The 13,455-nt window shown below is 44.7% G+C and overlaps 1 protein-coding gene across 1 annotated transcript; it reads left to right on the forward strand.

Annotated features, from left to right (window-relative positions):
- Positions 1-643: 643 nt before the first annotated feature.
- Positions 644-13,093, forward strand: DTD1 (D-aminoacyl-tRNA deacylase 1). Its single transcript, XM_005523252.3, has 6 exons — positions 644-749; positions 2,633-2,723; positions 4,686-4,921; positions 8,478-8,575; positions 10,966-11,142; positions 12,488-13,093. Exons 1-5 carry the CDS (start codon positions 707-709, stop codon positions 11,119-11,121), a joined length of 624 nt encoding a protein of 207 aa, XP_005523309.1. The 5' UTR covers positions 644-706; the 3' UTR covers positions 11,122-11,142; positions 12,488-13,093.
- The last annotated feature ends 362 nt before the right edge of the window (positions 13,094-13,455 follow it).

Below are 13,455 nucleotides of genomic sequence, written 5' to 3' on the forward strand. Positions count from 1 at the left end.
AGGGATGCTGCAGGGAGAGGGACTCTTTGTCAGGAACCGTGGTGATACGACAAGGGGGAATTGGTACAAATAAAAAGAGGGGAAATTCAGGTTAGATATCAGGAAGAAATTCTTGACTGTCAGAGCGGTGAGGCACTGGAACAGGCTGCCTGGAGAGGGTTTGGATGTCTCAGCTGTGGAAGTGTTCAAGGCCAGGTTTTGGATAGGACCTAGAGCAACCTGGCCTAGTGCAAGAGTCCCTGCCCTTCCAACCCACACCTTTGATTCTACAGGAGCTTTTACAACCCAAGCCCCACCCAACCCATGCACCTACAGACCCACCTTTCCACATGGAGTCCTCAGGTCCTTACAGCCACCACCTCCTTTTCCCGAGTGTTCTTCCCAGCCTCTAATTTTTACAGGCACGCTGCTGTGTCCCTGTAGCTGTTCCTGTAGCGGATGCCGTTCTGCGTACGTGCATACTCACCTTTTCCTAGGCACCCTCCCCAAGTCCCTGCAGGCCATAAGAGGAAGGCCAAACAGCCGGGCACGCCTGTCCCGCGGGCTCCTGTCCCTTTCCCATGGAATTCCCAACGGCGGCGGTGCCGGGGCTGCGGCGGCACCTCCGGGGCGCCGGGGGGCGCTGCGTGCGGGGCGGGGAGGACGGGCCCCCCCCGCCGGGCGCCCCCGCTGTCCCCGCTCGGCGCCGGCCGCGCTGCGCTGCGCCATGAAGGCGATCGTGCAGCGGGTGGCCCAGGCCAGCGTCACAGGTCAGTGTGTCCCGACCGCGGAGCTGCGGGGGCCGGGGGGGCTGTGTCGGTGTGTGTCTGTGTCGGTGTGTGCGGGTGTGTGCGGGCGCTCCCCTCCCCTTGTCCCCCCGCGTGGGTTTGGCGTGGGTTCGCTCCCTTGCGGCTCCCCCGGGGGCCCGGTCCCCGCGGGGTGCGAGTGTGTGGGGTGTGTGTGGTGTGTGTGGAGCTCTGTGTGCAGCCTCGCCTGGCAGGCGTGGGCTGGCAGTCACGCTGCCATCGCCTCCTCGAGCGCCTTTGTGTTGGCAGCACAGTCGCAGTCATCTTGCTTCGCTCGTGTTCACGGAATCAGAGTATTCGAGTTGGAACGGACTCACAAGGATCATGGAGTCCAGCTCTCAGCCCTGTACAGGACATCGCCAAGAGTCCCACCGTGTTCCGGAGGGCATTGTCCAAAGGCTTCTGGAGCTCCGGCAGGCTCGGGGCTGTGACAGCGCCTCGGGGCTGTGACAGCGGGGCTGCCCTGGTCACGGCCGTGCATTGCTGTGCGTGCGGTGGCAGTGCCATGCCGCTGGCCCTCTCCCGCGGCTTGCATGCGCTGGCACTACAGTGACAGTCACCTCAGTGCATCGCAGGCATGTGGACAGTACAGCCTGGATCATCTTTTTGCACTGCTTGTGGGTGTCGGTGGTACTGTCCCAGCTGCCAGCAGGCACTGCTCGCCTGGGTCCAGCCCCGGTTCCGATAGGATTGGTGTGTCCTGATGGACTGTCCCTGCTATTGCACTGGTTTGGACCTTCTGTGCTCAGAAAATCTTCAAGAAGTTTGTGTGTGAGGCAGTGAGTGCCTGCTGTGGGAGTCTTTGGTGCGCAGCAGGGTGGCCTTCAAGTTATCGAACAGCTTCTGCCTGCGTGTCAGCGCTGACAGAGGGTGTCTGTGGGGGCACAGCTTGGGTGCACAGCTGGGACTGTGGCCACAGTCCCACAACCCTGCCAGCACTGGGGTTCTTGCTGGCTTAGTACCACTTTTCCAGGAGAATTTAAACTGTTGTTTCTGGCTGTTGAAGAGTTTGGGAGACAGTGCTGTACTTAGCAGAATGAATTTCTGTACTGGAGGATTCGTACCCCAATCCAGCCACTAGTTCACAGACACTTTCAGCTTTCACTGGAGGCCTGATCTCCTTTCATTTTGTGGGATGTCTGGAGCTTTTTGTCCCAGTTGTGAGCCTGGATGCAGTTTTAACAGCTTGGTAGCTGGTGCCTATCTCAGTTTTAAGACCGCATTTATTCTTGCTACAGTCATCTCAGGATCAACCACGTTAAGATAATTTAATTAAATTAAGATAATTTAGGACATTTCTTAGGAAAACACAATGGATCTATGATAGTTTGTGTTTTATTGTAAATGTCATTAAAGGGGTTGTTCTCCCAGTTAGGAGGGTGGAATTTGCAGGTTGTTGGAAGTCGTGTTTCAGAAAATCCATGAGGACTCTTATCAGGTAGAAATCATGTGTTTGAAGGAAATGCAAAGTATGAAGGGAATGGTGGAGTAGAGAAATTGAGTGCACTTAGTGCATCAACCAGGTGGATATTTTTTCAAGGATTGGGGAGAGTTTTACCACCTTTCTGTTTATGACAACTGATCCAATTGCAGTATAAAAATCTTTATACAGTGTCTTTAAATGCTGGAGTAAGTAACCCAATCTCATAAAGAGGTGGTGGCATTGTAAAACATTCAAAAGAATGCTTCCATGTGATCTTTCAAATCTACAAACTTAAGACAGAGGAAAAGGGTTTAGAATGCTGTTTTCTTTAGTGGTCAGGCAGCTGAAACCAGTCCTAATTTTTGCCATAAAACAAGACAGTGGATTTAGCCTTACTTTTATTTTCCCTCTCTCCTTTCTCCAGTGGGTGGTGAACAAATCAGTTCAATAGGACGAGGCCTCTGTGTGCTGCTGGGCATTTCTTTGGAGGATACACAAAGAGAGCTGGAGCACATGTAAGTCACTCCCTTCCTTTTGCCTTGTACTCTTCCATTTGTGCATTGCTGATACCTGTGCAGTAGCCAAACAAATCAGCTATTCCTATTGGGAAATTCAGGTTTGCCTGTTAGTTCCTCTTCAGATTTTACCTTGAATACAGGTTTCTTATGAAGTTTTCTCTTCATGTTCCATTGAGAAAAATCTGTTCCCATTTTCTGCTATGTGTTTTTTGTCAAGAGTGGACTTTTTTAGGTGTCTGTCCTTTTTGAGTCCAAAAGAAATCCTTCCTTCAAGAATGGGATTTATGAGAATCCTCAAAGTCTCCTTTTAGCTTGCACATGAGTTTTGTTCTTCCTGAAGGCAGGATAGTCTTGTCAGTTGCTTCTCTGCAAACAGGAATCAGTTTTCGCAGCCTGGAGGACTGGCTCTGGCCATCTGTTCCATGGCCACAGAATAGTGGGATTCAGCCAGCAAACATATGCAAGAGAGAGCTCTCCAGGGGCTTCTTCTGTCTGTTTTGGACTGGTTGTTGCTCTAGGGCTGACCTCAGTCCTTGCAAAGGCAAAAAAGAAGCAGGTAATGGAGCTGACTGATGTCAAGAAAAAGGGGTTTTTATTCTCACAGGCTCCACTGGTTTGCCTTGCTGTTTCCCTCCCTCAGTGTGTAATGTCTGCTCTACCATCGCTTCCCATCCCTACTTTGGTGGATGTGGAAGCTGCTTTTGAATTTTGCAGTCAGATCTGTAGCTACCATGCTCTCAGCACCAGGTGGTTTGGATGGCTGACACAGGAAGGGGGGCAGGAAGCCAGCATCTGGACAAAAGGAGTGAGAGAAAGCAGCTTAACCAGGCTTTTCAGGTCCTATTAAAAGAAACTTTAGTAATCCTGTAAATGAAACAACAAACATCTCTATGAAGAAAACAGAGCAGTGATGATGATGATTTCTGCTGGGGCCTTCCAGTGGATGCTTTCAACAGTCCATTCAGGAGTTACTTCCATATGCTGTTGACACACAAACTGGCAAGGATGTTCTTGTGACTGTGCCTTAGTGGTGGCAAAGCCCTGAAGCTAGACCATAACAAAGTCTCAGCATTGTCTTACACGGACTGCCTCACCGCTGGTGCAGTGCAAAATGCCTGGCTGATGACTGCAGTTGAAACCCTCTGCACTTTGTAGGCTCCTGTGATACTGCAGGTGTGGAGAAGCCAGAAGAAGAAACCAAAGACAGGAGAGTGGCTTGGATGCAGTCCTGTTACCAGTCAAAGCCCTGACTTTGGACTGGGTTGCAACTGCCTGCTGCTTTTTAGGATCCACTTGTGAAGGTCCCCTTGTTGTCTTGAGCTAGTTCTGTCTCCTGTCTGTAGAAAATCAGCCCAAAATTCAAACCACTTTGCTGCCAGCTGCAGTTCTGCCCTGTTCCTTGGATTCCTCCTCTCATCTTGATGAAGGAGTGTTGTTGTCATCTGGTTTGTGGGGCCTGGTCTGGGATTAGTGCTAGGAAGTGACAAAGCAGGAGGAGTATATGTGAATCATGATTGGAAACAAGACCCCACAGTTTTAAACACAGTTTAGGATGATCTCATTTCCTACTGAGTGCAATTTCCCGGTGCGGTGGGAGGATTAAAGTTCCCCAAGCTGTTCACACATTAAATAATGTTGTGACACATAAAAACAGATAGTAAAGAGTGAGCTTTCTTACTTCCTGTGCCATCTTTATGTTGCTGCAGTTCTTCTGTCCTGGTACCACGCTCTGTAAAATGATGGTGTGGATTAATGACCTGACACTGTTGTGTAGCTGTGTAAGGGCTCTCTTGGTTAAGGCTCTGCCTAATGTGATGAGATTCCCATGGCTGGGAATGAAGGTGCAGAGGGATATCTTGTTACATGGAGTGGGCTGAATATCCATCTGTTGTCTCATTCTGTGTGGTACCTGTTGATCCTACATGGGACAATTTAGGAATTATCTTCTCCTCCTCCCAGGGTTAGAAAGATCTTGAACTTGCGAGTCTTTGAAGATGAGAGTGGGAAGCACTGGTCCAAAAGTGTGATGGATAAACAGTACGAAGTGTTGTGTGTGAGCCAGTTTACTCTCCAGTGCATCCTGAAGGGAAACAAGCCTGACTATCACATGGCAATGCCCACGGAGCAGGCGGAGTCTTTTTATAACAACTTCCTAGAGCAGCTAAGAAAAGCCTACAAACCAGAGCTTATTAAAGGTAAGGACAGAAGGTTGGTAAGGTCCTTGCTGTGACCAGTGGACACTTCTTGTGTGTGTTCTTTCCAGATTGTTGCTTTCTTTATTCTGTGATTTTCTGTAGCTGAAGGGATGTTAACAATATTTTCACTGGTCAAGGTGATCACTCCAGTCTTCCTCTAGCCAAGCCATTTCCTGGCCTTCCCCTGGATGACACGTGGAGGTTCTTGTATTCCTTTTGGCTGCACAGCATGAGCAGCCCAGAGAAGCTGCAGCCATGAGAAAAAGCTCTGAGGTCAGGCTGCCTCAAAGGCTGGATATTTTGTTCTATATGGACAGATTAACCCAAGAGAAGCATTTTTTCTGAGAAGTGTTTTTAGTGAGGCTCGAAGGTATCACCAGTTTGTGATGGACAGCACAGTTCCATCTGTCACTTCCACATCCTGTTAAATGGAATTTGTGACAGTGGGAGGTGTAATGTGCTACTTGAGAACAGCTTTTCATTTAGACTCTCCTCAGCTCTGTGTCATGCATGGAACAGTTTTCTCTTTACCAGAAAATGGCCTGGCTTCCCTGTGCATTTGTGCTCTGTCCACATTCAGTCTTTTCTGTTTGGTTTTCTGAGTGCTTTCTGTCTATTCTCATATTCAGATTTGACTTTTTGCTATGCTTGAAGATGACAAGTTTCCAGAAAAGACAGTTTTTTAAATGGTGTCTGTTAACAGATAATGGTTGGCCTTACTTTCCTTATGGGGAAAAAAGTAAAAAAGAAAGACAGGAAACTGATATCTGGGAAAAGATTTAGAGGCTAATTTTCATATTGACTTTAGGTTAGGGTAATTATTTTACTGCTTTCCAAGGAGGCACAGTGAATTGCACACATGTCCAAAAATGCCCATTTTTCAAGCTTTTCTGGCTTCATATGTTCTTCCAACATTTGTTTTTGATAAGGAAAGCATTTCTGATACCCCTTCAATAATTTTATATTTTGACAGCAGCTTTTTGAATTCCTTCTCTCAGTGAATAGCAGTTGTGTACCTGAAGTGAATATTAAGTGCCCATATTTTGGCACTTTTTTTTGCTAGAGCTTTCTGCAAAACAAGCTTTCACTTCTGCATTTTTTCTGTGCTAAAAGCACAGATTTGGAAACCCAAGAGTGCTATTGTGTCAGATAACACATGCATTTAAAACTGCTGGCAGCACTGGAACTACCTGTCAGCTTATGATTTTGCTTTCTTATTAAGCTGTGCTTGTTATGGTGTGTTGCACCCAAGTCTGCTAAGATTCTCTTAGGCTGAAGTTTCTCCTGTGCCAATTGCTTTGCCAGTGGCTTTTTTTTATTTTTTATTTTTTGTTTGTTTTGTTTTGTTTTGTTTTTTTTCTTCTTTGCTGTCTGGAAAATCTGTAGTCACATTGCCCTTACATTCATACAGGTACGCACACAACGGTTGTAGTTATTGGGAGATTATAGAGTTTGATTCTCTGGATTGCTGTAGGTGTCCTTCCCTTTTGATCCTACAAATTGCTTAATGCATATTAGAGGAGTAATTTAATCACTGGAAGTGGAATTTGTGTAGCTGAGGCAAAGACAGATCAATAAAGGTCTTGTCCTATCTCCTAAGAGCCTTGTGTTTTCTGGTTCCTGTTTGTGTTCAGTAGAGAATTTGGCTGTTGGAAGTTGTAGGTGCTGTGCAGGCAGCTCTTCTCTGCTCCCTAATCTACCTGGAGCTTGCCAGCCAGGAGCTCAGAGTGGGAAGTGTTCCCCAAAGAGAGGCACAAACCATTGTTTCACACCAAGAGCAGTGGCACACTTGACAAACAAAATCTTGGAGACGGTTCAGAGCCATGGTTCCTAGTTCAGCACAGTTTAACACATGGGCACACACATCTGGGAAATAAAAGGCTGCATCAGAAGTCCTTGCCTGTGCTTCAATGTTATCTCATGTTCTTAAACGTCTGACTCCCTCCTGAGGAGCAGAGCTGGTGACTGCAGGCCTGAGCACTCTCGTGCAAGCTAATATCCAAATATCAGACCTACCAAGGCTCCTCCTTAAGTTTCAGGGCCTTTGCTCTCTGTCTTGAATGTGGATTTAGTCTTCTGAGGTAGTAGAGATTAATATTGCAAGAAGTGTGAAATGTCTTACTCCCTCAGTAGTAATATCTAAGTAAATATGAGAGGATTGTTCCACAAGGAAGTATTTAACTCAGATTAAGGTTTGGTACAAGTTGAAAGCACAATTATTCTCTGTGATTAATTCCCTTTGTGAGTGTTGTCACTTTAGAGTAAGTGCTCTTATCAGGAGCAACAGTATTCACATGAGGTTAATTAAGAATAACTTTCCAAGTAGGCAAGCTTAGAAGTATAAAACCAGTGTGAAATTTCTAGGTCATAAGGCTTGAACTATGTACAAAAATATTCTGGAAGTAAATTACACCTCTTTTTCAAGTCTTTATGGCTCAGACATTACTTCTCTGATTCACATCAGGTGAAGATCTTCCATCTGAGGAAGGCATGCGTGCAGGGCTTTTAGAGGCAAGGAATTTGGAGAGATGGGTATACAGCAGAATGGACTTGTCACTTTAATAATACTTCTAGGGTCCTATTTTATTGCAGAAGATGTTGCAAGATGAATTGATCAGTCCAGAAGTCTTAAAGTAGGGAAAGGTGAAGCACAGTAACTAGAAATTTAAATGTGTGAGGAGAATGGGATGGAGCTGTTACAGAAGGATGTTCCTTGACAGTAGTTCTGGTGCCAAAACAAGATAGAAAGTACTTAAGATGACATGGGAGTATTTTGAGTGTTCTGGTGAAGGTGGGGGTTTATTTGACCGCTTTTTCAGCCTCTGGAAAAAAGGGCTTGTGGAGTTTACTTTTTTTTTAGGTCCATCCATATGAATGGGAAATGGAAAAGACCAACCCATTTTGTAAGTGAGGTACAGCAGAGGGACGGGATGATTGTAGAGAGCAATTTGAAAAGTTGTGCTCCCACTAATAAACTTTAAGATAATATTCTTTGTTTATTATTTTGTTAAAGAAAGATGCACTAGTTTTGACTGGGTTTTGTGGTCACAGGGTGTAGCTTACATCTATGTAACTCTTAAAGACCAGCCTAGGTTACAAGCAGAAATGTAGAAATGGCTGTAGCAGATTGGGGCTGAGCTGCACCCCAGGCTCCAGGTCTTCTTACCTTTTGCCTAAAAATAAAGTTTCTTCAAAACATCGAGTGATCAATTGGACTGGATCCCTAGGCTGAGCTGTTACATCCTTTAAAATGTCATCTCCTGCCAGTGAGAATATCCTATCTATCCTTCCTGAATTGTGGACATCCTGATTACCTGTAGACTTGGTTTGTTTTGTGTGTGTTTCTCTACTTAGGTGTGTATTTATCTTCTCTGAATGCCAAGCTACATACCTGGGTGCACATAAACTGTTTTTTCCTTAGTAGCTTTCTGCAGTTCAATAGTTGGTTGCTCTTTTATGTATTTTTTATTTCTTTTTGTTATCACACTTGGTAGAAACTTGTGTGTGTGCTGTCCTCCCAAGGGCCCTGAGCACTTGTTGTCTCTTCCCTTTTCAGATGGCAAGTTTGGTGCCTACATGCAGGTCCACATCCAGAACGATGGTCCTGTAACAATAGAACTGGAGTCCCCCGCAGCCACTGTTGATCCTAAACAAGTAAGTGACTTTAAGGTCTGTCTGGAAAGGATGATGTGTATCCTCTGCAAATTTGTAGCATTCCTGTTTCAAAGCAGTACAGCTTTCATCAGGTACAAGGACCTTGTCCTTCCTGTGCAGCCTCTGAATGGTCAAATAATTGCATTGTTTTCTTCAGTTCCCTGGCCTGTTGATGGCTGCCTGCTTTCCTGGGAAAGGTTGTGTGTGTGTAATGCAGAACAGCTTTTCACAATTTATTCCTCCTCCTCATTAAAGCTGTTGTTTAATCATGACTCATTAACAACGTTTTTAAAAAGTCTGGACCACCACCCCTGCCTTTAGTGAAGTTTCTTGCCATGTGGGAGCTTTTGCATGTGGATGACTGGATGGAAGTGGAGAGATGCCTCTGTCAGAAACAAGGGAGTAGCAAATTTCAATCCCCAGTTTAAGTCTGGAGTGGACAGGAGAGTGAGTTAGCTCTGCTGAGGAACAGAACAAGCTGTGCTGCAAACCAGATGCAGTGATGAGGCTTTCTCATCCTCTAAACACAGCACTGGCCAGCTTTTCCAGGCTGAAAGAAAAGGGGGAGGGATTGTTGTACTTCAGCAAGGCCACACCAGCCTTATTTGTTAATGCTTCACTTAACCTTGATGAAATTGTTACTGCAGTTTATAAAAAGGGCATGAAGGAAGAGCCAAGCCTGTTAATCTAAGCTCAGTGCCTGGAAAAATGGTGGAGAAGATCATGCTGGTTGCTGCTGAAAGGCATTTGAAGGACAATGCACAGTCAACATGGATTCAGAAGGGAAAGTCCTAACTAACTGATTGAATACTCTTCTACAGTAAGGTCACCTGCCAAGTGAAGGAAGGGAAGGTGGTGGATTTAGTAAAGCTTTTGATACTGTCCCTCACATCCTTCTTTACAAGTCCTCCAACTATGAAATGAGCAGATACAAGTGCCCTGTGTTGCCTTAGATAGCTTGGTTTGAAGTCAGTTTTGTTCTTACCTTCAGATTCTGTTCTGGATTCTTGTGTCATGTTTTAGCCCCTGAAAAAATGTACTTTTGTTTCTAGTCTTTCTTTCTGTACCCTCACAGTTTTAGCCCAGAGAGTTCTCAGGCCAAACCACGCATAACTAGCAGCAGCAGCAGCTCTGATTTTTGGGGTGAGAACTGCTGCCCTGTGTGTGGGTGTAAAATAACCAAGGAATTACCAAAGTGTGCAGGATTCTTCAAGGTTTCATTTCTTTCTTGGGAAATACTGGCTTGTTTAAGGGTTTTGCCTTCACAGTTCAAGGCTGCCTGCTTTACTCATCTGACAACGCCTTCCTGGTGGCCACAGCATGGGCTGAAGACGGGGAAGGATGCTGGTTTTCAAACTTTCTCTGGCAGTGTAAGGCCCAAAACTCCCTTGATGAGCCTCTTAAAATGGCTTAGGGTTTTTCACGTTCCCTGAGTTAGACACAAGGGAGAAATTCCAACAGTATATTATCAAGAGGTCAAAACAACGAAAACTTCACTGGCAACCTTCAGAAAATCAGACATCTTTGGCAAAAATTTAGAGCAACATCAAATTAACACAAAACATCTCACAAAGCATTGACTTAACCCATTCAGCTTTGCAGACTCCAAACTTGTCCAGCTCAAAACTTGGAGGAGAGGGAATTAGAAGAAGAAAGAGACAGAAACTATATAGGAAAGAATGAATACAGCTCCCAGTCCTGGTCCCAGCAATGTTCAAGAGGAGGTGGGGTCGAGACATCCATCATGCAAAGTGTGATGAGGAAAAGCCAATTTAAGTTGTTGTTCTCTTTCCTCTTCCCTGCCTGTTGCATTCTTTTTTTGTTGTCAAAAATCTGTTGATTTGTTTGTAGCCTGGGAACTAAGGCTTAAGGATGGTGTGGTTTTTATATTTGTGCTTTCAGCTTTAGCAAGAAGAGATAACTGAACCATCCTGCAGTGTTAAATGACGTGTTAGCAGGAGGAGATTAGACAAATAATTGCTGATGAATAGCACTTTTGTATCATTGGATGTGACAGTGAAATATCTCATTTTGTCTGAGCAGTTGTTTGTGTTTGTCATTGGCAATCTGAACTGTATAAGTCATTTGCAATGTGATTAGTAAAAATTTGGATTAGTCAATCCAAATGTATTTTTTGTATTCTTTGTTTTAGAGGGATATAAATAAATCACTTCCCTTTTATACTTGGGGTGATCATGTTATCTTATGGTGATAATTTGTTATCTTTTCTAAATTTTTGAAAATCTCAGCCTTCAGCTTTTTTTCTTTCTTTTTTGTTTTGTTGTTACATGTATAAGTTTTATACAAATGCTGACATTTACAGTTCTTCAGAAATAGACTTCTGAAATAGTTTTATGACATGATGTGTTTTTTCCTTGCTCTGTGAATAGCTGACAAAACTTGAAAAACAGCAACAAAGAAAAGAGAAGACCCGAACCAAGGTGCCCTCTGAGTCAAGTAGAGAGAGAAATGCCCCCCGAAGCAAGGATGACCCCAGTGCCAGCAGTGGAGCAGAAGGAGACGTGTCCTCAGAACGAGAGCCTTAGCTCATCCAAGAAAGTGCTCAGGTTTGGCTTCTCCTCTCCTCCACCCCCTGCCTGTTTTACTGAAGCAGCACGTGCAGAGAGTGGCATTAGAAGCGCTGGAAGGTGGAATTTTATGATCTTGCTGGTTTCACAAATTTTACAGCCTCTGCTCCCATCTGCAGAATTTTGGGGTGGGTAAAAACCTCTTCCCAGCTGTGTGCCTGGCTGGAGTTGTGGGTCTGGCCCAGTCATGACTGTTCCCATGTTGACTCGGGAAATCTGAAAGTTTGATCTGATAATACAGCAGTGATGTAACTCAGAATCCTGCCTTGTGTTCTACAGAGACACAGGGTTGTCTTTCTGTCTGTCCTCAGCTAGCTGAGAGCTCACTCTGGCACAGCCCAAATACAGCAGGGTCCCCAGCAGTGGCGGTGGAAAACAGCTCAGAAGCTGCAGACAGGGCAGAACTGCAGCTTCCTTTCATGGTTCTTACCTGCCCCTCCTCAGTTTGTTCTTTCCCAGGATGAATTAGTAAACAGTCTGCCCCACAGATCTCCACCATCTAATAAGGACATTAGGACAGGCATTGAGAGCCAAACTTACCTCAGCAGCAGCAGATCTTCTCTCCCTTCAGGCACTCGACCTACAGGACATGCCTACACATCAGTGAATGGAATTAGACTGAATATAGACCTGAATCCTTTGTCATGGATTATCTGCCTATGTAGATATGTGTTTATCATACTCTTCCAGTCAGCTTTAAGCCTTCAGGACACAGCTTTTATTACCTTCCCTCGTCCTTCCTGCCCTGAAAAACCAAATTGCTGATTTTGACTTTTCAAATGTTTCCAGGCTCTCAAGAAAGTGTTATTATCCTCATCTGCACACTGAAGCTTTGAGCTGGCTGTGCAGTTTAATTATGAACAGCTTTGCAAAGTTAAGGTTTAACCTTTCTCTCATTTTCCTGTCCCTAGAGCTTAGTCTGGCTGTGGTTTATACAATTCAGCATTGTTCATTCCTCACAAAGTTACTTACTTCTTTTTTTCTTTTTTAAATCCATGAATTTCCCAGGTAGTGAGACATTGGGTGATGATTATTTGTGTTCTATACAAGGTTTCCTCCCCACTGTTTCTGGGTTGTGTGTTGAAATAAGAATATTTTAGAGGGTTTGCAGGCCTTCTGGAATGCTTTGGTCAGTCCAATCTTTCCAATAACATTTGAATTTCTAAGGAGCTGAAAGTCTCTAAAATGTGGTATACAGATAACCTGGCATTAGTTTTCATGCTGTGACAATAAGTAAATATTCTTTTCTCTATGGGAATTGAAGGAATCCTGCTGTATTTCTGCTCTACCTACAGTAATGTTCCTGTTTGTTTGCTTTCCACAGTTTCTTACACAAAAGCTACACTGAATTCTTGAAGAAAGACCCAACATCCGCCTCAACACTCTCTTCAACAACTTTGGAAAAGGATGGAAAACGGGAAAGCAGAGCTGAGACATTAGAAACCTATCATTCTGTATTGAGCCAACCAAAGCAATGCTATCAGATTCAGTTGTTAATGTGTAGTGTCAGTAGTGAAAAGGACTTGTGACATTTCTTTGTATGCGTTCTCACACGACTGCTGAGTAAAGGGTGACTGTAGGCAGATTGTAGCAGAACATTTCACTCTCAGTGCATAAGCTCCATTTAAAGAATAAATCAGGGTTTTTCCTTAAACTTACACTTGAATTCTGAAAATTCTCTGAGCAGGCTTGTGTATTGATTCTCACTCCGTGGTGTCATGTGCTACCTGTTTCCATTGCAGTGTGCAGACCTGTGCATATTTTGGTAAATTGTTAGCTGCTGCCTGACATCAGGTCAGGCAGCCCAGTCTTTCTGCATGGATTAAGTTATTACAAGGGATGATCTAGTTGTTTATCATGTGGAACACATCTGTCTTGTAAACTTTTTTAAAACCAGAAAAGACTTTATTAAACAAATGATGCCAGCTGAGTGCCTGTTGGTGTTTGTGTTTTGCATTCCCTGAGTCACTCCTGGGTGTAAGAAAGCGGGTGGGGGAACACAGAGCTAAAGTTGTAGGCCAAGAAACGCCTATTGCTTCAACTCATCCACTATTCCTGTGGAAGGTTGGAAGTCAGGCTGCTGACCTAAAATCTTTGCTGTTTCTAACACATCTTAGTCACTTATTTTGTGGTGGCTAATGCCACACAGCTGCTCCGCCTACTGCATCCAGGGCTGCTGACATTTCTGTCGGATCCATGGGAGGCAGAAGAGCATTTGGAAGCTGCCAGCCAACAGCAAGCGCTGAGAAGAAGCTGCAAAACTGCCAAGGAAGTGAAACACTGCAGGTTGTT

Source organism: Pseudopodoces humilis, chromosome 3 (genome assembly GCF_049639895.1).
Source record: "Pseudopodoces humilis isolate 2021_Gansu_Grassland_sample_001 chromosome 3, ASM4963989v1, whole genome shotgun sequence".
Classification (NCBI taxonomy): Eukaryota; Metazoa; Chordata; class Aves; order Passeriformes; family Paridae; genus Pseudopodoces; species Pseudopodoces humilis.